Source organism: Sinocyclocheilus rhinocerous, unplaced genomic scaffold (assembly GCF_001515625.1).
Source record: "Sinocyclocheilus rhinocerous isolate Xijiao unplaced genomic scaffold, SAMN03320098_v1.1 scaffold25, whole genome shotgun sequence".
Taxonomy (NCBI): Eukaryota; Metazoa; Chordata; class Actinopteri; order Cypriniformes; family Cyprinidae; genus Sinocyclocheilus; species Sinocyclocheilus rhinocerous.
Window position 1 is genome coordinate 486335 of NW_015647048.1, and position 27343 is coordinate 513677.

The 27343-nt window shown below is 36.8% G+C and overlaps 1 protein-coding gene across 1 annotated transcript in view; it reads right to left on the reverse strand.

Annotated features, from left to right (window-relative positions):
* LOC107708595 (zinc finger protein 521-like) overlaps positions 1-24760 on the reverse strand; it is a 77904-nt gene extending 53144 nt beyond the window's left edge. Inside the window, exons 1-3 of the mRNA XM_016512861.1 lie at positions 24062-24760; positions 16063-16125; positions 9780-9941 (exon numbers count right to left, since the gene is read on the reverse strand). Coding sequence (XP_016368347.1) covers positions 9780-9941; positions 16063-16125; positions 24062-24101 — 265 coding nt within the window. The 5' untranslated portion in view covers positions 24102-24760. The remainder of the gene's footprint in view (positions 1-9779; positions 9942-16062; positions 16126-24061) is intronic.
* Between the last annotated feature and the right edge of the window lie 2583 nt (positions 24761-27343).

A 27343-nucleotide genomic window follows, 5' to 3' on the forward strand; every position in this document is an offset into this window, starting at 1 on the left:
TTTTTCTGTCAATATGGGGTGCTGTGTGTACATTAATGAGGAAAAAAAATTAACTTAAATGATTTTAGCAAATGGCTGCAATATAACAAAGAGTGAAAAATTTAAGGGGGTCTGAATACTTTCCTTACCCACTGTATATATATGTTTATGTTTATATTTTTATTTATGTACATGTATATATTAATATTAATACAGAACAAAAGTTTTTTTGTTTTTGTTTTTGAGCAACTGGGATGGTGCCCCCCTGGGAGTTGGTGCCCTATGCAAACTTCGTACTCTGCGTATAGAGAGCGGCGGTACTGTTGCCTACACCTACTCTGGCATAGAAACAATGGCGGACTGTTGACAGCTCACTCAGGGCGGGTCTGTGCTAAAACACCAGTGTTCGTTAATAGTCGTGGGAGGGGCCTTGGCCTGTGTGACATACATCAGGCCAGAATCTGGGAATGGCTTGATCTAAGAAAGTGTGTATTGTTTTTGGGGATTAAAAAAAAAAAAAAAAACACTGGGTGGATTTTTATCATTTATAGGGTGGATGTGTACAGACACTTCCAACACATTTATGTGCAAACAACAACAAAAGTGAATTTTGCATCCAATGACCCCTTTAAGGACATTTTTATAGTCAATTAGGCAAATTCACTAAGTAGCATATTTGCACTAGAAGATATAGTCCCGAAAAATAAAGTATGGGAGAATGCACCATTAGACAAAAATAATCCCAACATCAGGATGTGCTTTTTTCCGTATGTTGCCAAGTAAGTCCTGCTAGCTAGCTAAATGCTAACCATAGCTAGCTACATAGATCAGCTGAATCAAAGTTTAACATTTTACAGAGTATAAAGTGGTGTAAATGATACATTAGCCTTGATTCTTCTACATTATGGGCAGACTGGTGGAACTGTTTTTCTCGTCTGCAGTCGCGTGTCAAACAGGGAGAGAGAACAAACCAGCTCAGTCTCGGCCAGACACAGACTTATAAACATTTAATACTTAATATGGCTTCCAGCCATGCAAGCAAACTCAGAGAGAGCACACATATCTGGGACGAGAAACCAGTTGACAAATGTGTTGAGCACAGGCAGTATTTGCAAACATGCATGAAGGTTATTGAATTAAGAATGGGGCTGCTGGATTACATTTGAAGATAGGAGCGTTTTTGAAAAATGTATTTAACTGTTGCAAAATATTATCTCCAAATATGTTAGCAATTAGCTGTTTTGTGTTTTGAAGCTAGAAAGTGCTACTAAAAAGAATGGGTGGCGCCAGGGCAGGATTTCCAGACCTAAGCCTTGTATGTTTTCAATGAAGGCCCAGTTGATTTTCTTTTTTTATTACTTTGTCTATTCTAATAAATTTCCATGCTTTGTAATTTGTGTCACTGACTAAATAATTAAGAGCTGCAGATCTGCTGATGAGCATTCAGTCAGGGTTTTACAAGGTCAAAAATTGTCAAAAATACAAATATATAAGTATCCATATTACACAATTGCATACTTATAGAACACATTTTATTAATGCTCAAGGTGTACTATATGTTCTTCATCAAATGTAGTACATACAGTACTACTTTGAAATTAATTCAATTCAGGTGTATGAACAACTGGTCTGTGGATGACTCAAGTCTCACAAAAGAGGATAGGTGCTCCGTTTGTAATGTAAATTACAATTAAAATATCATTATGTGGTTTTAATGTACCATTTGTATCACAAGTACTTTCTTTGGCGAGATGTCTTATAGTCTGTTTTTAAAGGTTCTTGAATTTTTATATTTATTCTGCTCTCACAATGTAAAAAACAAACATAGCATTCTGTCTTGTAATCTGCTCAACCAATATTCCATGAACTCACTTATATTCCACTGGACTACACTTAAGCTCTTATTTATCAATCATTTGTGCCTTTTAATAAATTTTCATTGCAGGAAAGCCTTGCAATCAGAGATAATATCATGTTGAGACGGACCGTCTTGGGTTACGCATGTAACCAGGGTTCCCCGAGAGGGAACAAGACGCTGCGTCCACTAGTGGACACTATGGGGGACTGCCGCCAGCAGGACCGGTGTCTGAAGCACGTGTGAAACAACTCCAATCCCATTGGCCCACATAGTCCTTGATGTCACAGAATACGTCACTAACTTACTTGTCTGAAGGAGACGTGAAAACAGGCAAGTCCTAGGCATGGCGATAATAATAATACATTTATATAGCGCTTTTCTAAACACTCAAAGCGCTTTACATTGTGAGGGGGGATCTCCTCATCCACCACTAGTGTGCAGCATCCACCTGGATGACGTGACGGCAGCCATAGTGCGCCAGAACGCCCACCACACACCAGCTTATTGGTGGAGAAGAGACAGAGTGATTAAGCCAATCAGTATATGGGGATGATTAGGAGGACATGATGGTCAGAGGGCAATGGGCAAATTTGGCCAGGATGCTGAGGTCACACCTCTACTCTTTTCGAAAGACATCCTGGGATTTTTAATGACCACAGAGAGTCAGGACCTCGGTTTAACGTCTCATCCGCGAGAGCTGCAGAGTGATTGCTGCTGGCAGTGTCTCGGGGAACCATGGTTACATGCGTAACCCGAGACATTCCCCTTGATCCAAAGCAGCATGCAGGGCCCAGGGGGACTGCCCACTTAAAAAACCCCTAGGAAGGGGGGGCAGCCCAGCCCTACTACCTGACTACACTTAAACTGCCCCTATTATGCAATTTTTAAGATTCCTGATATTGTTTTGGGAGTCTCCTACAATAGGTTTACATGCATGCAAGCTCAAACAACCCTTTTGTTTTCTCAAAATATGCATTTAATGTCACCTCATTTTCCAACAATTCTCAAACGATTCGTTCGAAGCAGTTCTAAGATTCAGAAGATTCTAAGATATTTCTGCCTTTCGCGTAACCAGACTAAATCAAGCCTCTTAGTAGCGTGCGCCATTACCTCCGGCATTTACCCGCATATGGGTAAACGGGTTGGAGCTAGGTTGGGAAGATTCAGTGCTCACACTTTCATCACCATCACCAGCCACATCCACGTCCTTACTCTCACTAGATGAGCCCAATGTAGCGCTATCCACGGAATCAGATGACCCAAGAGAAAGAGCGTCTGAATCCCACCGAGCGCTCGAGCTCGCAGCAGAAGGTCCATATCCTTCTCAAACTTTTCTGCAAGCTCAACCTGCGAACCGCACGATCTGAGTCTACGTCGTGCCTCGGCAGCAGTAGGACTCGAGCTGCGAGATGCAGATGCTTGTCCCTCATCCCTCGAAAAGAGGGACAAACGCGAACAGAGCTTTCTCATTGAGAATTTCTCACAATGAGCGCATTCAAGACACATAATGCATAGATCGTGTGTGTCCCCGGGTGTCATAAAACCTCGGACACGGAGGCACACACTTTCTAAAATGCTCACTTGCCTTGGTTTTCTCCATAACGTCTTCACACGCACTGTCAAAAAAACGGCTCCTGAAGACAACAAAATTTGGTGACGTCACTGGCTATGTGGGCCAATGGGATCGGAGTTGTTTCACACATGCTTCAGACACCGGTCCTGCTGGCGGCAGTCCCCCACAGTGTCCACTAGAGGACGCAGCGCGAGTTCCCTAGAAGGGCAACACTGGTATCACAATGAATGAGAGAAATTGAAATGCCCAATATCGTGGCTCTAGTAAAGTAAGTCCCGCCTTAAAACAAATAAAACAAATAAAACAGCCAATCACCAATCTGGAAAATCAACACCTTCTCTTATGATAACTTTTGCTCCAAACTGCACATGTGCAGTTGTATTTTTTGTTCAAATATTGTCTGTTCAACAAGGTTTCACAGGGTGCAAATCTGTTTGCTAATATCCAATGGGTCAATAAATTTAACTGATTGTGATGCTATCAAGTTTGTACAAAGTATGTGTTTTATTCAATTATTATATTTACTGATATATTTTTTGCTTTCACATTTGATAAAGTTGCTGCCAGTCAGGTTTCAGAACTAAAAACTCCATTTATTTTCTCAATAGGGATATTGATTTTAACATTAACTGATAAACCTTTAAGGGCAGGCCTGTTGTGAGTTCTGAGGTTTTTAACTGATTGTATGTGCTTTTGTCAAACCCATCTATTCACATTAATTAAACTTATTTTTAAAATAATCATGTTTAATAGTGGAAATTTGTGGATAAAAACTACATTACCCATGATGCTGTACAGAACATTCCACCAATCAGAGAGTTGCAGTGAGTAAAGTGCGCCAAAAGAGACCCATGCCATAATCGAGCCTCCTATGCTTTCAAAACACTTTTAAATTAATATGTTTATATTTCAATTTTAAATTTGATCCGCAATGTTTCATGGAATTATAGTTATTTCCCTTTTATAATTATAGTTCTTTCTTGTACTGTACCTTTGTCTTTGTGTCTAATTTACTTTTTTGCTTCAAATCAATGGTTGTACGATCCATATGGGAAAAACAAATGGGAAAAATGCTTCCGGAAGAAGCGCCACTGAAAAAGTAGGTGGGCACTAATGCACTCTAGAGGAAGCAAAGTGGAAACTCATTGGCCATTGGCTCAAGTCCAGAAAGACAGATAGAACAATAGCTCTCTTGTTTTTTTCTATATTTGCGTCTCTACAGAGATGAGCTATGGCTGGTAGACAAAGCTCAAGGAATAGTTTATATGGAGCAGGATAGGATGCTCAGGAGACAGAAAAAGAGAGAGCGAGGAAGAGGAATAGATATGTCTCCTGAGACTGGAGCTGCTTTGAATATCTAATGACACTTTGGCTTTAACATGGACACGCTGAGACTGTGGCACACATTCATATACACATTCATAATAACAATGCCAAGTGCAAGATAACTCCAGTACTTTCGAATTGTTGAATTGATGAATTCATCAATGATGAGTTCATTGACTCGTGACACTAAAAAAACACTAGCGGAGGCCAAAGATCCTTCAGCCTGTCAAATGGTATTTTCTTGTATTCCAATAATATTTCGAACTTCAAATTTTTTTGAATGCATATGAATTTGATTGATTAAAAAAGTTCCTATAATAGCTAAATAAGATTTGATTTGATATTGTAACCTTTAATAGAATATTAAATATTTTGCTAACAAAATGAAACATTTGATAATTTGCAGTTGGAGTCATACATGTTTAATGTGTGCATCCACTAAGCTTCATATTACTGGCCAGTTGACGACTTATAATGTCAGACTGAGCTCTGGTCTATAGCTCTCTGTGTGCCAGTCACATTAGACTCCTCTCTTCTTAAACAGACATTCAAGCACTAGAACGGAGAATATGAAATTGAAACGAAGTAAACTATAGCACTTAAAGATCGGTATACATTTAAAGGTAGACTGGAGTACTTACACTTTTACTGGAGTATTATTTCATAAGTGTGTCTGCACTTTGATTTGTGTACTTCATAGACCACCATATAGTGCATTAACGTTTATCAATAAACCTCTCGCAAATGGATCCTCAGCCAGTGGGTTCATCAGATCCATTACACATTTAAACAATTTCCCAAAACTTACTTGTTCTGTATTAGACTCTAAATGCATATTTCACTCTCAAAAGATAATGGGAGGAGTTCACTGAATTTTTCCTGTTGATAAGGCTGTATATGTGAACTTTTTAAATGTAAATCGGATTTTCAAATGTTTGATTTAAAAATGTTTGAATGGAAGATTTTTCAGATTAACTTTAATTTATAGTTCACCTTAGAAATAGTTCACCAAAAAATAACAATCTGCTGAAAATGTACCTCGCGCCATCCAAAATGAAAAAGTTTGTTTCTTCATCAGATTTGTAGAAATGTAGCATTGCATCAGTGTCTCAGCAATGGATGCTCTGCAGTGAATGGGTGCCGTCAGAATGAGAGTCCAAACAGCTGATAAAAACATCACAATAATCCACAAGTAATCCACACCACTCCACAAAAGACAAAAGAAACTAATCCATCATTAAGACATTTGAACTTTAAACCATAATTACTGGCCAAAATATGAGTCCATAATCCATAATAACACTTCCTCCAGTGAAAAAGTCCATCTCCTGTTCTCTCTCACATCAAAATCCAGCCACATATTTGTTTAGAGCTGTTTTGAACTGTTTCAGCTTGTAAACGGTGCTTGATCTGTGCAGATTTCTCTCCTGATTCAGATGAGACAACTTTGTCACTGTTATTATGGATAGAGAACTCACATTTTAGCCAATAGCAGTTAAAGTTAAAAATGTCTTAATAATGAATTTGTTTCTCACAAACACACAGCTTTTCACTTCACAAGATGTTAACTGATGGACTGGAGTGCTGTGGATTACTTGTGGATTATTGTGATGTTGTTGTCACTGTTATTATGGATAGAGAACTCACATTTTAGCCAATAGCAACGGTTTGAAGTTAAAAATGTCTTAATAATGAATTTGTTTCTCACAAACACACAGGGGGTGAATACATTTTCAGCAAATTTTCATTTTTGTGTGAACGATTCCTTTAAGCTTAATCCTTATTGGTGCAGCCTATAATAATGATTTATTTTGAGCCATCTTCTTTAAACTGGATAAGCGTGCTTTGTAACAGCTTACAACTCCACAAAGAAGTATCTGTTAAAAGCTTATGCTGGTGACCTTGAGGAGCTGTATCCCTGAGCGTTTATGTGGAGATGGACAGCTGTTGCATTTCCAGCCTCCCTGAGGACAGCAGCGGCTGAACCAACAGGATGCTGAAACCATCCGCAGAAACTCAATCCTCAGCCGGGCCGGAGCCAGAACCCCACCGACGCCGAGTGCTTTCAGGGGTAAACATTCCTATCCCAGCCCCCTCTGGGGAGCACTTCTACCATCCTACCCCGGCAGAAAGACACCCTCTCTGGGGACGCAGCGCTTCAGCCCTGCACCTCGCGGTGGGAAAACAGCCCATCGGGTAGGGGTTCAGTATGAGGAATGTTGGAGGGTGCAAGCATTCTTCCTGGGGAAGACAGCAAGTCCTGCGGGACACATTCCTATAGCCATCTCTCTCTCTCTCTCTCTGCAGTTCTGCATTAGCACAATCAATAGTCCAATCACTTCAGGGACAAGGGTGGATCCATCAGCCCATTCCCATAACGCAATGCAGTGGTCATGATTTAAGTGCACAGAGAGGTGTTAAAGCTCCTCTGGACCAGGCCGAGACGACGGCAGCCATTGATCGAGGTGACACTGCCTCTGTCTTTGTGTCTCATTCTCTCATGAAAATCGGAAATTTGTTTTTCCCACCCTTAGTCGGGGTTCCCTGTAGCACTATTCACGAAAAAGTATCAAATATATTCTACCTGATATAAGGAGCACAACAAAATATTACAAAGACAACATGTCTTTATTGCATTGTATTCTCTGGCAACACACACAAGAGACACACACACACACTTTTTTTTTTTTTTTAAGTTAACTATAATAACCCTATTGGTTTTGTCTAACAAATCTGTCACCGGATGAATCTGTGATTACTGAACTGTCAGTAAGTTAGGACTATTAGTGATTTGCAACTGGAAATGAACCAAGAGCTGTTACTGTGTTTTGTTCTCTTAAGACTCGCAAGACTCGCAGTCAGTCTAATTACTGCACGTCATTTGTGAAGAAAATGAAGCTGAATGAGTGTGTTCAAGTCTTTTTGTGCTGAATTTAATCTGTGAGAACATCAGAGAGAGTGAATGTGAGCTCCTCATTGCAGCGTGGTTTTAATAAACCTGCTTTCACCTGCACACTTCTGCTCTTCTTCAGATATGCACCGTTCCCAAATGACTATTACATTCTTCTTTTTGGCCTCCACAGGGAGCTCATTTAAACCACCGTCTCAAGTATTGAACAATTAAGACTTATTTGTCAGAGAAATAGGGGTTTTTAATGAGGGGCTGCTCTGATGGCAGAAGTCAGCAAAGGGAGTCGCTGATCAAATCCAGCCAAATCAATTACGCAGAAGTACTGAATTACAAAAGCCCAATCTCCAACCTAGGGTTACATTCTTCTTTTTGGCCTCCACAGGGGGCTCATTTAAACCACCGTCTGAAGTATTGAACAATTAAGACTTATTTGTCAGAGAAATAGGGGTTTTTAATGAGGGGCTGCTCTGATGGCAGAAGTCAGCAAAGGGAGTCGCTGATCAAATCCAGCCAAATCAATTACGCAGAAGTACTGAATTACAAAAGCCCAATCTCCAACCTAGGGACCAAACCAAAAACGTTTGTGTCGAAGTTGTCTGTGTAGAAGTTTACTCCAAAGAGACAAACTGCAATAAAACATTGGATGCAAATAATAATGAAGCCGTCAGATCTGAGTGCCATCTACTTTGTGTTAAAGGCACAAAAGAAGATATTCTGAAGAATGTGGGTAACTAAACAGTTGATGGTAACCTTTGACTTCCATAGTTTGGAAAAAAGGGAGTCAATGGCTACCGTCAACTGTTTGGTTATGCACATTCTTCAAAATATATTCTTTTATGTTCAGCAGAAGAAAGAAACTTAATATAATAATATAATTTCAATATAATAATATAAAGAAACTCAATATAATACCATCATTTTCAGTTTTGAAATAATATCAAGTCTGCATCTATCTTCCTTTTAAGATCGCTATTTTATATTTTATTCAATGGTATGTAATAAATATATAATTGTTAACATTATGTTCAAGTATATGTTTGATACAATACTGTCAATATGGACAGTTTTGCTCTATTTTGCCAAGCACTGCATCTCTCGATCAACACAGTGGTGTTTTGTTGATTTTGATGATTCAGCGTTTATGAGCGAAAATGGGTGCGTCATTGATTCAGTAAGCCATTCATAAACATACTGTAGTTTCTAAAGTTGACACTGCATACTAGTATACTACTCTTACTATTTTTAGCATATTTTTATAACAGAAATAGCAGTAGTAGTGGAATGCTAGTACATGATTCAGAAATCGGCAAGTCACTTGATTCATTCCTGAATGAATCAGCCGTTCTGAATGAATCGGTTGAGTTAGTGAATCAGTGACTCACTCATTAAGTCACCACCTACTGCTGGTTTTACTTTAATATTTAAATATCATTTTATAGTTCTATATTTAGTATATTTTACATTTAAAACATTAATCTCTTAACATAATTTAAGCAAATGTAACTGCAGTGTAAATGAATTCATGGCATTTCTGAGCTGCATTGTGTGGCACTTCTGCAGCGCAAAGATGGATTTTGTGTTAGTATATAGTATTTAATTATTCTAATTGCATTTATTGACTAAATATATGAATTTAGGTGAAAGATGATGCATACATTTAATAACGTTAGAAAATCTGCCCTTATAAAAGTAAAAAAAAAATGTTCCTGGAAATCAATTTAGGAGGGAACATTTTGTCCCTTAATGGAAATGTTTATTTTTTTGTCACCGGTTTTGGATTATTTTTAGTTTTTTTTTATCCTGGCTTCACGAATCCTGCAAAGTGTCCTCCTTTTTGGTGTTATAAAAATGGTAACTATTCAGTATTCAAACATAAAAAAGAGAGATGTTTAGCTACATACAACATTATTAAATACATGTCAACATTTATCAGTCAATGTTCCAAATTCTGACCATTTTAAAGCTAACTCTCCTGTATAATACACATTCTGAAGGGGGTTGTCCAATTAATTTTTGCATCTGCACAGTTTAAAAATTGTCTGTATGACTCGTGCATCATGCAATTCTAGAGCCTGAAGTGATGTTGTGTGTGTACTTTAAAGAAGTATCTATATAGCGTGGTTATTATTTACCTGTGAGGTGACACTGATGACTCTTGTGTGGAGTGAGAGTGTTCAGGAGCTCAAACACCTGCTCTTCCTCCTCCTCTTCCTCCCCTTCAGGACAGATCTGGCTCCTCAGATGGTCATTTCCTTCATTCTTTGGCTCAATCTCAGCAGCAGCAGCATCTGGATCTGATGGACCAAGCGTAGCAGGAGGAGAGATGATCATCAATAGTTTAAGATCTATTCTCACATTATCCCAGAAGACAAACAGACGTATTAAAACAACATTCACAGAGATCATTTTTCAGCAATAATTGCATTGATTGTATCTGCATTACTTTTTATTAGCAAAATAAAAAAAACAAACATTGATTTTGTTCAGTATGAGCAGGCGACTGAAGGTAATTGTATCTACCAGCCACAGTGGCAGACAAATTGTCATGGATTGGCCTTTGACAACAACAATGCATTCTTGTTGTAAAGCGTTTGATAGTGTATTGAGGAAGTGGAGAAAGAAAAGCTCCATGTGTTTGATTGACTGTTCATCTCAAACATATGCAACCATATGCATATGCACAGAAAACATTATAGAAAAAAAACCCACTGATGAGCTGAAAACACCAGCAAACATGTTAGCGATCTCTAGATATTCTGCTCAAATAAACGTGTAATACAGCCAGTCTGTTTTCTTTCACACAGTTTGCTGCGACTAAATCCATGAGCAGTCCATGCCCATTGATGTTCTCTTAATTTGTGCTTATGTGAAAGTGCAATAATTCTGATGAAATGTAGGGGAAAAAATGTAAACACAATAATTGTGATTAACAATCGTGAATCGCAGAATAATCATGATCAACCGTTTAACAATTATCCAGCAGCCCAAATATAGGCTACTATCAGCTGGTCATTATTGCAAAAGCATGTGCGAATATAATGAATACAAACACTACAGTCTACAATCAGCCTGCCAACCAGATTTGGCAGGGCACTCGCAGCATGTCGAATTAACTAGTTTGTACTCATTATCTTCTATCAAGTTTTCTCTGAACAAGAGAAAGACAATTGCTAATATATCTGCAAGCAGAGATGACGGGTCCAAGCCATGGTGGCATCAGGAAAATGGTGCACAGTGGGCACATGCAACCCCTAAATAATGCATATTACTATCTTAGAATAATAGTATGTACCCTTAAGGCAATAATATGGACCCTTACGATACTAAAATAAATGGTCAGGTGATCTTGTTGACAAACAAACCAGACAGGACAGTAGTTGGTGTGAAAAATGGTGTTTAAAAATGGTGTATTGACGTCTTTCCGCGGTTGAAACAAGATACCTACTGATGTTCATTCATGTTTATTTCGCACTATAACTAGTAAAGATGAAGTGATGATCGGTTCACGTGCCGCTTGAACTGAGGCGCTACAGCAATCTGTCACAACACATTAAAGAGCCACAAAACGGTATTTATTGCTTTCATCAGACTCAACAGGCCCTTCAACTATCAGTTCACTCTTTGCAACAGAGCTCTGAGAATCTGTTCCTCAAGGATGTGGCATCTATCTAACGGATCACTGTCTCAAAGCACAACAATAGCAGCATCTTGGTAAGAATGTTTTCAGCAACATGTGATGTGATTTCAACTGTAGTCTACTTGAGTAATAGTGTTTAATTTTGTATTCATTCTGTCGTATGACAACTGGTACTTACTCAAAACCTGGCTGCTCAAATACTCTCCAGCAAGAGAAATTGCAATTATTTCTGCACGCATCTCATTACGTCTGCTTGGCAAACTGATTCATTGGCACTCAGAAAAATGAGTTTCCTGCATCCTTCTATTATTTCACCACAGTCTGATGAACTGACAGCTGATAATTCGTGGTAAAACTAAACTAATATAATGCCTTTCGAGATATTTTTTCTGTGCATTAATGACATTTTGTTGTTGTTGTTTTAACCTTTGTTTAATCAGAAGAGGCTGAACTGTTTAGAAGATTGATAGCTGTTTGACAGGTGGATTTTACAAGGTTTGTCCTAAAGCTCTTTCAAAATTCAAGCAGGACAACATGGACCTACTGAAAGTATTATATATGCATATGCATAGCTAGTTTCTTGAGATGGCAAGTGGAAAATTTGCTAGAGATTTGGATTTGATGGTTACAGTGCTGAATAAAGACTTCATCATATGGATTCAGAATATTTGGATTACAGTGCATGAATAAAACTGATTACTTTTATGATCATTTTCTGGTGCTTTTGTGTATTTTATGGTCATTCTTTGTGTGTCCCATGGCAAACAAAATAAATATTACATGAAAAGTAATTATAAAATGATTACAGAACTTCGATTCCTTTTAAGATTTTAAAGTTTAGCCATGATTAAAATTATGTAATCATTTAAAACGAGTCGGCAGCAGAAGTCGCACAGAGCAGAATGAAATTTTATAATATCAAATTAAATACATTTGCATTTAATCATAAATACAATATAATTAACTTATTAATTCCACGAATTAAACATTCATATATTAAATAAGAATTTCTTAACATTTTGTATGTCTGTAAAGTTGTTAATTCATTAATAATTTATGTTTTAGATGCAGTCAATATGTCGATCCTGTACGTTTTAGGGTCTATGCAAATATAAGTAAGTGCACATGTGGCAGAACCACATTTCACGCAAAATACACCTGAATACTCATGCAATCACGTTGTTGCATCATCAGATTAAGGATGTTGCAGTTAAAGTTTATACTACATAACTGTATATTTACTAAGTTTTACTCAAATTTGGTGAAAGATGAGTCAAACATAAGCCAACTGTGAATTAACTCAGTGATAGTTGACCTGCACCGAGCTGTTATTTTTAAGATTATTTTCAACCTACCAGCTGTAAGGTTTGAACTTTAACCATCCTTGTGCGAGAATCCTCTAGAGACGCTGTCATTGACGTGCACTGCAGTGAGACAGATCAATAACGGGACGTTTGAGGATCTGACCGCTCTCCTGCAATACACACGAGCCGCCACACAAACTCACTGAAACACAATCAAGTACTTACACAATCTCCTTGGTTCTCCATTTATAACATCAAGTCACACTCTGAAACCTTCATTGCTTTTCAAGTAACAAACTCTGTCCAACAAGACAAACGTACGCAGATCTCACACTGTCCTGTGCTGATAGCAGATCTTTAAATATACACTTCTGTTGTGCGTCACTGGTCATGTCATTCATCCTACTGTTGTACAATAAACAAGGGATAATGTGCAGTCAGTCATTATCACATAATAAACCCTGACAAGGTGATCATGACCCCAAAACGGAGGACAAACTCTATCAAGAAAATATAAAATGCAAATACTGTATATATTCCTGTGAAAGTGAACATATAGAGCTTGAAAAGTGTATGCAGTTTTATCAATACGGCAAATGCCATGAATAAGAGATTTCTCTTCCCCTCCTTTATCTAATTCCCCCAGCAGCAAGTTCATTTTGTATATCGATCTTCTTTCTCTAATCGGTCCACACACACAGTCTAATGCACTCCTCGACTCATATTCTCTTCCAAAAGACAGCACAAATCAGAGCAGAGAAAATAAAGGCAAGTAAGAAAGAGAGAGACGACGGGATGTGTGTGGTTGTAATGAGGCACAGGCAGAATACAGCTGAAGACACTGATCCCAGAACAGCAGCGTTAATTCAGAGACAATGCACTCATGCTGTTGCTTACTGCACATTATCAGTGAACTGTATGTACACTTCTGCATTTCGCCTCGGTCAGCTCAGTGACATCTGGTGCAGCACCGGAGGTCTTTTTCTCTCAATGCTGCTCGTGCTGTTAGGACGACTAGGAGGACATTACTTTTCACACTTTTTTAAAAATACGTTTCCAGAAATGAAATGAATGACGTGCATCACTCTATGAGACTGTCGCATATAAAATAAAGTATGAGGCCTTATCACATTTATTGCTGATTAAGCATAAATTAATGACATAAATTACGATGCATTGAAAGTAAACATGAATGAAAATTTTTTTATGTAAAGAATAGCATAATTTACTTGTCTATCAATAATACTGTGTAGAGCCAGTTAATATGATGACAGATAGATAGATAGACAGATAGATAGATAGATAGATAGACAGATAGATAGATAGATAGATAGATAGATAGATAGATAGAATAAAAAATAAAATTCTACTTGCCCACTATCTGGAAAATTGTGATTTTATTCTGAAATGGCATATTATTTAAACCAAAAATATAACTGATCACCAATTCTAATAGTCAATATAAGTATAATAATCAATTATAATAGCTTAATTCCAAAATGCTTTTATTTTCTGTAATGATCTCTTTTTTCTGCCTTTTTACTTTACAGTTTCTGCTCATAAGTTTACATACCCCTTGCAGAATATGCAAGCTATTAATAATTTTAGAAAAATAAGAGAGATCATAACAATGGCAGCACAATACATTAAGAGTGAGGGGTGTAAACTTTTGAAACGTTTGTTAAATTGTGTAAATTCAGTAATTATTTTGTATTGTGGACTATATGTAGACATCTGTGAAACAGCTTATTCAGAACAGTACTAAATAAAAATAACATGCCATTTTTATGCTCCCTCTTATTTTGTTAGAATTATTAACATATTCTGCAAAAGGTAAAAGTATTGGTAGAACTGCATCTTTAAGTCCTGTTTTCTGACATCTTTTTAGACAACTCTCAAATATGAAATATCACAGTTTGAACATGCATTGCTGGGCTGAAATAGCAGTTGCTTTCATCATCCATTGTACTGTATTTATGTTTTCACAGCAGCGCTAACAGATGACAGGCTCGCAGGTACCATCATCCATATGAGCTTTAAAATAAACACACATGAGAGCCGACCTTTACATGAGACAAATGAAGCAGCAGATCGGCTGGACTCACTCATGACCTGATTACTGCTCACCTGCACTGAACGCCACATGCATGACAGGAGGCATTCATCTACTGAACCACCACAGCTCACATCCGCTCTATAGACATCCATATAACAGCACAAAGAGCTGCACTGCCACGTGCAAATCAGATTCATATATACATTATCCATCTGGGTTGACTTCCATGGCACACAGAAATGAGTAGGGACACATTAAGGCACATAATGGATCTCTAAAAAGTGAAGATGATCTCTGGGAGACATTTGCAAAAGTGCTGGAATCTTATACGAGCTAGCTAAATTAATTACATTCAAATTCAGTATAATGCTAATACATTTAACAGCTGCTGGTAGATTCAGTCTTGCATTCCTTGTCACTTCTCTTCAACTGAAAAGGTCAATATTAGCTGAAAAAACACACTGATGCACGCTGCAAAAAGCTCTTGCAGTGCAAATGCAGGCTATACAAGACGTGCTGCTGTCAGATGTCATTAATAATAATCAAACACAACTACACAACTCATTGTTCTTTGGATAACTTTAGCTTTAATAAGCTATCTACACTCAGATACTGAGAACCTTCAATGCTTTTTTGTGTATTTCTTGAAATTTGTTTCTTTATTCATCATTTTCTTACAGTTGACTTATCTTTACTTACTTAATTGAACACTGCTTGAAGGCTATGTGCCATTGTTTTCACTTATTATTAATTTGCATCAATATATAACGTTTTAAATAATTAAAAAGTTAAATGAGTTAAAATATCCTCAATTAATTGGTATCATGAAATTTCACTGTTATTGGTACCAGTTGCAAAAATTTTGGTACAGAGACAACTCTATATGGAACACATTCATTCTAGTAATGCATTGTTTAAAAAAAAAATATGCAAATTTGGAAAAATAGAGTGTCAAAGTGACGAACATCTTTGAGGAATAAATGAATTCAGTCCACGCTCAAGAAACTGCATTTGAATCTGTTTAGTGTATGTGTATAAAGGTGTTATCATTCTGGAATATGCAACCTCATGAGAGAAATGTTAAAATACTATGCCACAGCAACAGTATGTGTCATCTGCATTATTAGCATTATAAACCTCAAAATCCTTACAAATAGATTTTTTTATTTTGACTAGCAATATTTGTACTGACTGCATGGCCTCAGTGGAGCCGCATAGTTTCCTTATATTGCTTTGAAGTGTCTTGTATGGAAATTCTCTGACAGTTTGGAACATCATTTACCTTTGCATCAGCTGATTTGGATGTTTTAAACTCTGCTTTCTATTGTCAAACCCCAATCTGTATGTAAATCACACAACACATAGGTTTTACACATGCACAGAGCGTTCACTGCTGAAAGAACAGAATAAAACATTACCGGTTAAAACAGCAGACTGCCTGTGGCTCTGGTGCTCTTCTGACACATTGTCTTCTACTGTCACTGAGAAAGAGAATTTGACTGTTAGCCAACAGCAGAAAGACCCACTCTCATTAATATTGAAAAAAAAAAATAATAATACATATATATATATAGTTCTGTCTATATTTCCATTCTGATATAGAGCGATATCGCATGACTACGAGTGTGATATTGTTTTTATAAAACAGTTCAATGCCGCAAATAAATAAGAAACAAGAACAGTGTGTCTTAAAAATAAAAAAAACATTTTGTATGCGTAACTACTTCCTTCCACCATGGATTCAAATCTCAGTTTGCCAGTTTAACTGCTGAGCTCAAGCCTCTGTTGCAAATTCGAAAACGACACTTTAGAGCTAGTAACGAAGGAACGTTGAGTTGCTTCATTAAAAGCTTACTGAATTATTGTATTAAAAGCTCACTGTATTGAGTAGAGTATTATGAGAAAGAGATGGACTGAGCGAGTGTGATTACCTACATCTGATACAGCATTCATTCTTCAACTCAGTCTCATATTCACAATAAAACATTAGCTTGAATGTCTGCTGAGGAAAGCGATATCTTTGTTGTAGTATCCTTTCAACGGTTAAAAGATTTCCCATGAAAATGCTGGTCAATGCATTTGTTGGCTGCGTCTTACAAGGTGTTGTTGAAAGTAAAAATAATGTCCTTGTTTCAGTCCCTTTCAATTTAAAAGTCTTTACTACTGACTCACCCATAAAGCCAGTCTCTTGTCGCTATGTAATGTCACAACAATGTAACTAAAATCATCATCACTAACACACATATGGGTTTGATACCAAATACTATTATTAAATACTACTATTATTTATATAAAATATTATTTGTAATAGTATAAGATGTTTGTACAATAGGACATAAACACAACCAAAAAAACAAATAAGTTAAAAGTACAGTGCTCTGGTACAGCATTAAAGTTATATAAAAATATAAAGTTATGAAACTTAACTTTGCCTTCAGCCAAAACTCTTTGCGCTGGAACAAGTAATAGATTAATGAGACCAATAATTGCATGTTAGATTTACCCCAGAAAAATATGGCTCATGTTTATCCACAACATAGATGTTAGAGCATTCTATAATAACAGATAATTCCATATCTACTTCAGTCATAAAACTCTAGATGGCGCAGGTTGATAGGTCCTTTACATGCAATCGGCTGGCAATCACATAATTTAGTACATGGCACAAGCTGATTGGCCTCTGCTGCAGCCAATGAGATTAGCTTGCTCAACATTTAAATGTTCACTGTAACCCTCCACCTCCCCCAGCACCACCTGTCTAGATCTGCTGCAGGATGTATGCCTATTCATTCAGTACAATATCTGGTGTATCTGTTGGCAGTAGCAAGTCCATACTTGTTCTGTAGCAGCAGATATAGTCCACCATGACCAAATGCATTAACTCTGACATATGGATTAACGAGCTAAAACCATTCCGAGAGTTGTCATAATCGAAATATTTACTTATTTATTAAAATTTTACAAATTCCAAACTCACTCTGCAGTTGAAATAATGTTGTAATTTAGGCTTAGCAACATTAAATAACTTAGTATTTTGCTAGGTGGTTACAAAATGTAAGAATGGGAACAATCGTTTAAGAACGAGCCATTGAAAATCCATTTTTGTTGACCACTAATATGAATATTGATGAGGATGCAACCCCCTAATGGTGCTTCCTCAATGTATATGTATTGGTGCTTCCTCAATGTATTACGGTTACTTTGGTTGATGTGATTTCTAAAAAATAAAAATAAAAATCCTTTTATGTACGGTACAAATGGCACCTTTCCAGCCAACATGCAGCCTACAAATAAACCACATATAACCTACAAACATAAAACAATGTTATATGCCAATAAAGTGATTTTTACAGGTACCAGTGTTCCACCAACAGAGTTTGTGATGCAAAATGTGTCTGCCACTTCATTAGAGACTCATTCTCTACCCATTAAACAGGAAATGTTCCTCCTGTATGCCAGGTGTGGAAACCTAAATGGATTTTAGAATCAGGAGGAGAACAAAGACTCCCACCTGCTTCGTGAGAAATTAGGCGGTCTCCATTATACCTCCACTATCTGCACTTTCATTTCCTGGCACAGAGGAAAGGGACGCCTGACGAGACCTCCCCGCTGGTCTCTGGCACTGACTGACAGCCCAGAATGCTGCTTTGAAAAGCACCTTTAAAAAGAAGTCCTCCATCTGACACAATTAGGCTGAAAGACATGAGAAATTAGGCTTTCTGGGAGGAGACTTCAGCTCTACCCCTGCGGTCTCCATTATACCTCCACTATCTGCACTTTCATGTCCTGGCACAGAGGAAAGGGACGCCTGACGAGACCTCCCCGCTGGTCTCTGGCACTGACTGACAGCCCAGAATGCTGCTTTGAAAAGCACCTTTAAAAAGAAGTCCTCCATCTGACACAATTAGGCTGAAAGACCAATAGTTGTACAAAGGCAGGCTTTCTACTCAAGCACGAAGATACAGTAAACTTACTCCAAATAGTCCAAAACAAAGTTCATCTAAATGCAAAATCATCATTCGACTGAGTTACTTGCCATTTAGCAGACATTGTTCAAAAGCAACAGTACGCCAGTCAGCCTTTTAGAGTCTACTGAGGAGTCTGGCAGTATATTTCATACTCTAGGGCACATAACTGACAGACTGGAGAGCTGGAGAAATTATAATCGTCCTCTTTGGCTCAACTTTATTTCAAACTAAACGTTGCATCCCAGATCTTTAAATATTAAAGGGATAATTCACCCCAAAATGTAAATTCTGTCAACATTTACTCACCCTCAAGTTGTTTCCAACCTGTATGAGTTTCTTTCTTCTGCTGAACACAAAAGAATATATTTTAAATAATGTTGCCAACCAAAAGGTTTCTGGTCCCCATTGACTTCCACACTATTTTTTTTCTATGGAGGTCAATGGGGAACAATAAATGTTTGGTTATCCACATTCTTCAAAATATCGTCAAAATGCATACAGGTTTGGAACAACTTGAGTAAATGATGACAGATTTTTCATTTTTGGTGTAACTATTCCTTTGAAGTGTCTTTCATAATCTAGCTAGTAAGTGTCACAACAATCCATTTAACATCCTGCCAACTTAACTGAATCTATCTTTCTAGACTTTTACATCATGAATCATTTGTGTTGGTCAATAACCAATGCAAAAATGCATTGTGATTTATTAAAGTAACATGCATGCATATTCATCTATGCAAACAAACTAGGTTACGTGTGTGAACTACCGGCAACATGGCAGAAATGTCGTGGTCCTCAAACGCCCATCCATCACGAGAATATGCTAGCTATTCAATCGACATATTTTAAGTGAATTTTGGGAGCTCACATAAAAATGCTACAACAGTAAGTGCAAGCATTATGTAATTGTTCATTTGTGCAAGAAAGCATTTTTAAAATAACACTCCGATCTCTTTTCATTTAAATTGTTTGTATTTCACCTTTTGTTGAATTCCAGGTAGCTTTTATACAGGAAAAGTTATTGTTCAATAAATATTCTGCAGTAGTTTGGCATTCTTTTTATCTTTTTCTATGTATGTATTATTTAGTTAGTTAGTTATTTTTGCCATAGATATATTAGGGGAAGCATTTTAAGAATTCGATAAATGCATTTTAACAAGGAGGCACTGAATAATTGAATGATACCTTTTCAGGACAAACTGTAGTTTGATTTTGTGAACAAAACTTTTTTTTTTTTTTTTCAAATATTAATAGGCAGTGAAGCAGTTGTGTTAAAATATTTATTTTTCTAAGAAATAATAATAAAATATGATGCTGGATTATATTAGGACAGATGCATTGATATTTTTGACTTTGTCATAGAACAGACGTTTTCAAGACACTTGTGCATGTGAATTGCACTTTTGAATACATTAATAGAGAGGACAAAACAAATATTGACCTACATCTAAAAAAAAACGTCATAGACTTTTGAAGGAAATAAAATGAGAATTTGAGTAATTCTTGAGAATTTACGGTTCTTAAAAATATATAGACACACGATTATCAGCTTTCCGCTCCAAACATTCCCTTTCTGGAAAATCTCAAAGCTCAACGACATTCATCACCATCCCTCTAAAATGTATTGGATTTTCCAGAGCTACTCTCTAAAGTAAAACTCTTCAGACTTGACGTCACAGATGTGTGATGGGGGTTTTCAGAGGGCAGAGGACACAAGGCACAACACAACTACTGTATGAAACGAGACCCTCATGAGGTTAAAACCTTTTACAGGCAAAGACTCAAAGCCAGACTGCATATGAACTCAATACATGTGCAAATAAAGTATGACACCAACTACAGAAAAATCACTGCTAAAATAATACAATCATTCTCATTTAACCTCAAGGATAGCAATTATGTAAAGTATTTTCCTAAACTGTATGCAAGCACTAGACCAAAGACATTCAGCAGAAAGCCATCGCTCTTTAAACACATTAAGAAATCACAGAAGAAACCGCAGAAGTGACAGCTCAGCTTTATGTTCTCCAATGATAATCATCAAATTTCAATGTAACATCAAAAATAATGAATGAGCTCTTCATCACAGACCACTAACAGGACTCTACATCTGTGAACAGTCTCTATGTTTGTTAACTTAAATGCATACAATGTTGACTGTTTATTATCCAACAAGGAACAGTAAAGAAACCTACAAACAACACAAGCAGTACATTCTCAATTTCCTGAATATTTGATGCACCTTTAAAAAAGAAAACAATATATGTGACCCTGGAGCACAAAAGCAGTCTTAAGTCGCTGGGGTATATTTGTAGCAATAGCCAAAAATATATTGTATGGGTCAAAATTATCGATTTTTCTTTTATGCCAAAAATCATTAGGATATTAAGTAAAGATCATGTTCCATGAAGATATTTGGTAAATTTCCTACTGTAAATACATCAACATTTTTGATTAGTAATATGCATTGCTAAGAACTTCATTTGAACAACTTTAAAGATGATTTTCTCAATATTTAGATTTTTTTGCACCCTCAGATTCCAGATTTTCAAATAGTTGTATCTCAGCCAAATATTGTCCGATCCTAACAAACCATACATCAATGGAAAGCACATTTATTCAGCTTTCAGGTGATGTATACATCTCAATTTTGAGAAATTGGCCCTTATGACTGGTTTTGTGGTCCAGGGTCACATATTGCTAAATTGACAAACATAATCATGCACAGTTTAAATATAATGTATATTACAGTGTGTGTATATAATCATTTATAAGTGATGCATGTACAATATGTGTACAGCAACCAAACACTTAACATGGTCAGACATTTCTGATAAGTCCCTTTATCAGTCAGCAAACTATTGATCAATTATCTAATACAGTCCAAATATTTGTATGTAAAACATGTCAGAGCTGTTTTTACTGATTTATGAACATTTCTGTAAAATGCACCTCAAAAAGCATCCAACTACTGAGCATAAGTAAAGGCAGCCCTTAGGAGCTCATTCTCAGAGACAGAAGCGTGAGAGGAGAATGTGTTTGCATATGAGCGGATGATGTATGTCTTTGGCCTGCAGACATTTATTCCCTTAAGCAATAATGCTGTCACCTTTGTCCAGCGCATTATATATTAAAATGGCCTTTGGAAAAAGAAAAAAAAAATGCATATATGAAATGTCTTCCCTGAGATCCAAACACACTCATATGTATCTAAACTAGCTTGTGTCTCCATGACAGAGGACAGGATTTCACACACCCTCGCTGACCTCCATCACCTCTCGTGCTGTGCTCTGACACTTTTACAGGCCGACACATTATACTCCATAATGCCGGTGCCAGAGCTTTCTCAGTATGAACAGCACCGGTAAGAAAGTCTGTGTAAGGTTCAGTCTAATGAGTGTTTCTTTACAGCTCAAACAGCAGAGTCTGGCAGTAACTCCAACATAATGGGTGAAATTACCAAGAAATGTACAGTATAAACTGATAAAATGTTAAACTTATATGCAAAGTTGCTTTGAATAAAAGTGCCAAATGTATAAATATAAATGGCTTCAAAAAGGAAACTGGCCCAAGATTGTACATAACGCTTTTATTTCTTGAGCTACTGTTACATTAATATCTATTCAAAATCTTTGTCCTCCTATTTTTCCGCCCATTGACACTCCGCTATAGACTTAATTATGTAACAACCAAATAACCGCAAGCATAAAAGCAACTCAATTCAAGCGGCTAATATTCATCATAATTTTATTTATCCAGTTGATCTAATTCATGTGTATTACCCGATTCACTCGTAAATTACAATGTGTGCTTTATGCAAACAAATTAATTATGTCTACAAAAAAGAACAAAAAGAAAACGAATGCAATGTAAAAAACATGAAATTTCAAATTAGGTGTCTCTGACTATGCATCAAAATTAAGTGTTTGATTCAACTTACTCATTGTGTAGTTGTAAACTTACACGGGTAGGTTTAGGGAAAGGTTTGGTGGTAAGGGTAGGTTTAAAGATGTAGCTGTAGGGTCGGCAGTGTAATTATAGATGTAATTACAGAAATTAATTACAGATGTAGTTAGTTACACAAAGAAATCCATTTGCAGGCAGGTAATAGCAGCACAGAAATGTATTCTATGATACGAATACATACACATTTAATCGCATATATAATTTAATTGAAGATATGTCTTAATTGCAATCACTCAATTAGCTTATAGGTTTGAATGAATAGCAACGATATCTAAAATATACATCATATACATTATTGAATATTAACCTCATGAATTACAATAGATAACAATAGGTAACAGCATCCCACTCAAGTGCCAATTCTGAGGGGCCATCTCACCCTAAAAGGATCTAATTTTATCTTCTTGCTTCAAAAATAAATAAATAAAATACATCTACTAATCTAGCAGGAATGTATCCACAAATCACTCGTTAACTAACAGACAAAAAAAACTTGATATGTATCGTAATATAATGTCAGATCACTATTTTCTAGAGACAAATCTTTTTTTAATTAACCTCAAATCTGTTTAGACTGACTAAATCTCGCATGTGTTTAAATTCAGATGAAATGACAAAATTAAGAAGTGCATGGCCTTGTGTTTAGATTAGATTTTGTGCCATCTATGATCAAGAGAAAAAACAAGGAATTAGTAAAGTGGCTCCAAGCATAATGTACCTGTAATTTTTGTTTTTAACTCATTTGCGGAATTATAACATAGACATCATTCATTTATATTAATTCAGAATTATTTAATAACGTGGAATGCCTGTCCAATTAAAACAGAAATAAATGACAAGTCATTTTTTTTCTCAAAATGTAAATAAAAATCCTCTGTAAGATTCACTTTTACAAACATATGTTATTAAATCCAATGCGACATACACAGAACATCATCATTGCCAAAGACTCTGTTAACGATAATCAAAGATCACAAACAGAGCTATCTTGGATGCAAAGCAAGAACACATCACAACATGAGGACAGTATAGGCTACTGCTGAAAATGTGCTAATGGTCAAACGATCTATAACGTTTATCCTATTGGTAAGCATCCACTTTCATGATAGAGCTCCGCTGCAGTCACGTGATGTGTCAAACTTGCATGCCAATTTAACATCCAGATCATATATCATCACTTCTAGCACATATCGTCCTGAACTCTCCAATGAGACCAGCAGACATAAAACAGCGCGTTTCCGATGCATTCTGACCCTTGCAATTACTGTCACACATCAAGTAGTTCATAAAGCACATCTTTGGGTATTATAGTTGCTCACGAAGCTCGCGCATACAAACGATCCTTCAATTTGCGCACTTGAGCGCGTGGAAATAAAGGTGTTGCATAACGCATGCATTTATCCCGAGAAGCTGTTTGACATCCTACAAAATTCCTTTTTTGGTTTCTCGAAAGCCCGTTTTACAGGTATGGAGGAGCACTTACCTTTCAGAGCTCTCGGTTTGGCTTGTTTGCGGCGCGACATCCTACAGAAACCCTCTGAAGATCATTCATATATATCTATATCTCCTCTAATGTGATCATAAAGCTCATTCGGTCTGACACCAGTTTACTGCACATTGTGCATTCGAGGTAAAAAAAAAAAAATCACAGTGGTGTTGGTCAATTCCTGTTGGTCTAGATGTGTCTGTTTAAAGCGGCTGAAGAGTTAAAATGTCATATCCATCTGCTAACATCGCGCTGTAAATTCATATACATGTTTGATTTGATCAGTTGCATGCACGATAGATTTCAAACGCCGCTGTAAATGTGCGGGGGGGAGATCTAATAAAGCGAAAAACGAGTAAAAATGAATTATTTCCTTACATTGGCACGAGCTAAAGACTAATTGAGACTGTCAAATTTCTCATTTCATCTGGAGAATCAGGACTGAGTCTGTTTAAAAAGAAGAAGAAAAAAAAAAGAGTCGGAGAGGAACATGCGAGCTCCCTCCTCATCACCAACCTGCGAGGTCTCGCTCTGCGCTGTCGCTCCGGTAGTCCACATAATAATGGAAAATGGAAGCGAGGCCCCCAAAGCCATGAGGACGGCTCCAGAGGGGGCCCCATCCCCGCAGGGACGCGCCCTGTGCGTAATCACGGAGGAAATCATTGTCAGCCTGCTGCTCTCAAACACTGACAGAGAGGCATGATTAAAATCCGAGGGACGTCGGCAAGATCTGGCGTCTGGATCGTGAAGTCCCCGGATCCGGAGCCTGGACTTCTGTCGCGTCTTGTGAAGGCGGATTGGTCCCCCTTCTGGCAGACGAGACTCAGCAGCGTCTCTATGAGAAATGCGCATTCAAATGCAGAACCATTTCACATTTTTCAATTGCATATTACATTTCAGATTGGATAATAAAAGGTTGTGCCTCCTTATGTTTAGACTTGGGTTACTCACCACAGTCGTATGGGATATTTGTGGAAGTTTTTCACACTGAGCACAATTTTTGTTGGGAATGTCAAGACTTTATAATGATGATGATAATAATAATGCATTAGGCTATGTTGTGGCCACTGACTGCCCACACTCCAGTCACACTTTCTCCATCTAGGTCTGATATGATTGGCTGGTTTTACAACCATAAAAACATAACACAAACTCTTTGAAATGTCAAATATAGCAGCTTTAAACACTTGGCAGTTCTTTCCCTTGACTTGAAAAAATAATAAATAAAATAACACTTGATTTCAACATTTTTCTCCTTATCCAGTCCTATGCAAAGCATGCTTTGAAGATTTCATGCAAGAACTAGAAATCTACTGCCCAGTTTCCAAAGTAGGCTCAACAATGATATTTTAATTAATTAATTAATTAATACAGAAATGTGTTTACATTACCCAATATATTAAGTTATTACGTCAACAGAACTCATAAAATATAATTTGCAATTTAAAAGGTTTAATTAAATCAATCAATTCGAATTTTTAACTTGCAACTATGCATTTAGTTGTGGTAACAGATCCCGATTCATTTTTTAGAGTGTGTTACATGTACTTACACTTAAAAAAAATGATCGTGAATTTAACGGTAAAAGACTGTAAAAATGCTACAGTAAAAACCTGTTAAATGGTTAACGGTAAATTCCCCTACTATATACGGTGAAAAACTGTATTGGACATTACATGTATTGGACATAAATTTTACGGTAGTATACCGTTCAGCTGTTACATACTGATTACAAACAACTAACTCTAAACCAAACCCTATCTAAACCCAATAGTAAGTACATATTCAGTACCTATTTGTGTGATTATACTGTAACAACGTCACTTTAAAATGAAGTGAAACCAATACTTTTTAAACTCGTTTTAGAATAATATTTTTTTCTGTTTTTTAAAAAATAAAATGTTTAAAATGACATTTTAGAAATAGGTGTACACGCATACAAAAAGTGGAGTGCTGTGGGTCCCCAAAACCACAAACCAGCAAAAAGAGGGTCAAATATAGCGGCGTTCATGATCTAAACAATGCTTGAATCGTGGCCCAGCATAGAACATACTGGTACATAACTGTACCATAACTGGTACAACATTCAGGATATATTGAGGTATTGGAAGCAGACTCGAGGATTTTCTCTGCTGCACAGGGACTGGACAGGCACTGAAGGACTTCATTAAGTTGTGGTTGTTCATTAGCATGTCATGTTGTGACCTCCAGAGTTGTATTATTTGTGTAATATCCTCACTATATTTATAAAGCCTTTACATGTTGAGAATCCTCTCGAAATTTTTGGAATCACCCCCGAGTAAATTCCCCACTTACCATCTGACAAAAGCACAAACAAAGTGTGATCAAAAGACGCAAGATTGATAGGATTTGCTTTTTTGTTGCAATCATAGTGTTTTCAGGATGTAAACATTTTTTTGGTATGTGGTTTCGTTCTGTCAAGAGATCTCTGTTGTCTTTCAGATGAATATGAGCGGTGCGCAGGGTCCCAGCATGCTGTCAGACTCTCTCCCCAAATCTGAAGCTCTTTTCTACCTGCAGCCCCCAGCCGTTCCTCACAAACACAAACAAACAGCGCTCCAAACCCGCACAGACTGCTCCAGCTTTCATTAGGAACAACACTCGTGTTCTTCCACAGTTTGGTGTATAGTTTGCAGCACAGAAACTTTTCATCGTCACGTTTATTGTGTGAATTAAGGGCCTGAAACGGGCAAGTTTTTGTCCTGTGAAAGCTGTTAGGCTGTGCTTTCTAAAGAACATGTCACGCATGTTTATATTTTATAATCACAAGATATAAAGTGTGGTCAGCTGATATTGTTTTTTTGGGGTTTTTTTCAGGGGCCTATACCTACCTCCAAAACATACAGTATATAGAGACAGGAAACAAAGTTGTGCATAAAATTTATATATATAGTACTATTATAATTATATTAATTATTGTATTTTATATTGTCTTTTTATTTTATTTTATTGACACTGCCATTGAAAAGATTGGGATCAGTAAGATTTTTCTTTTTTTTTTCTTTTGTCTCTTCCGCTCATCAAGGCTGCATTTATTTGATCAAAAGTAAAAAACAAAACAAAACAAAAAAACATTTATTTGATCAAAAATACAGTAAAAAACAGTAATATTGTGAAATATTATTACAATTTAAAATAATGGTTTTATATTTTAATATACTTTAAAATAGAATTTATTCCTGTAATGTAAAGCTGAATTTTCAGCATCATTACTCCAGTCTTCAGTGTCACATGATCTTCAGAAATCATTCTAATATG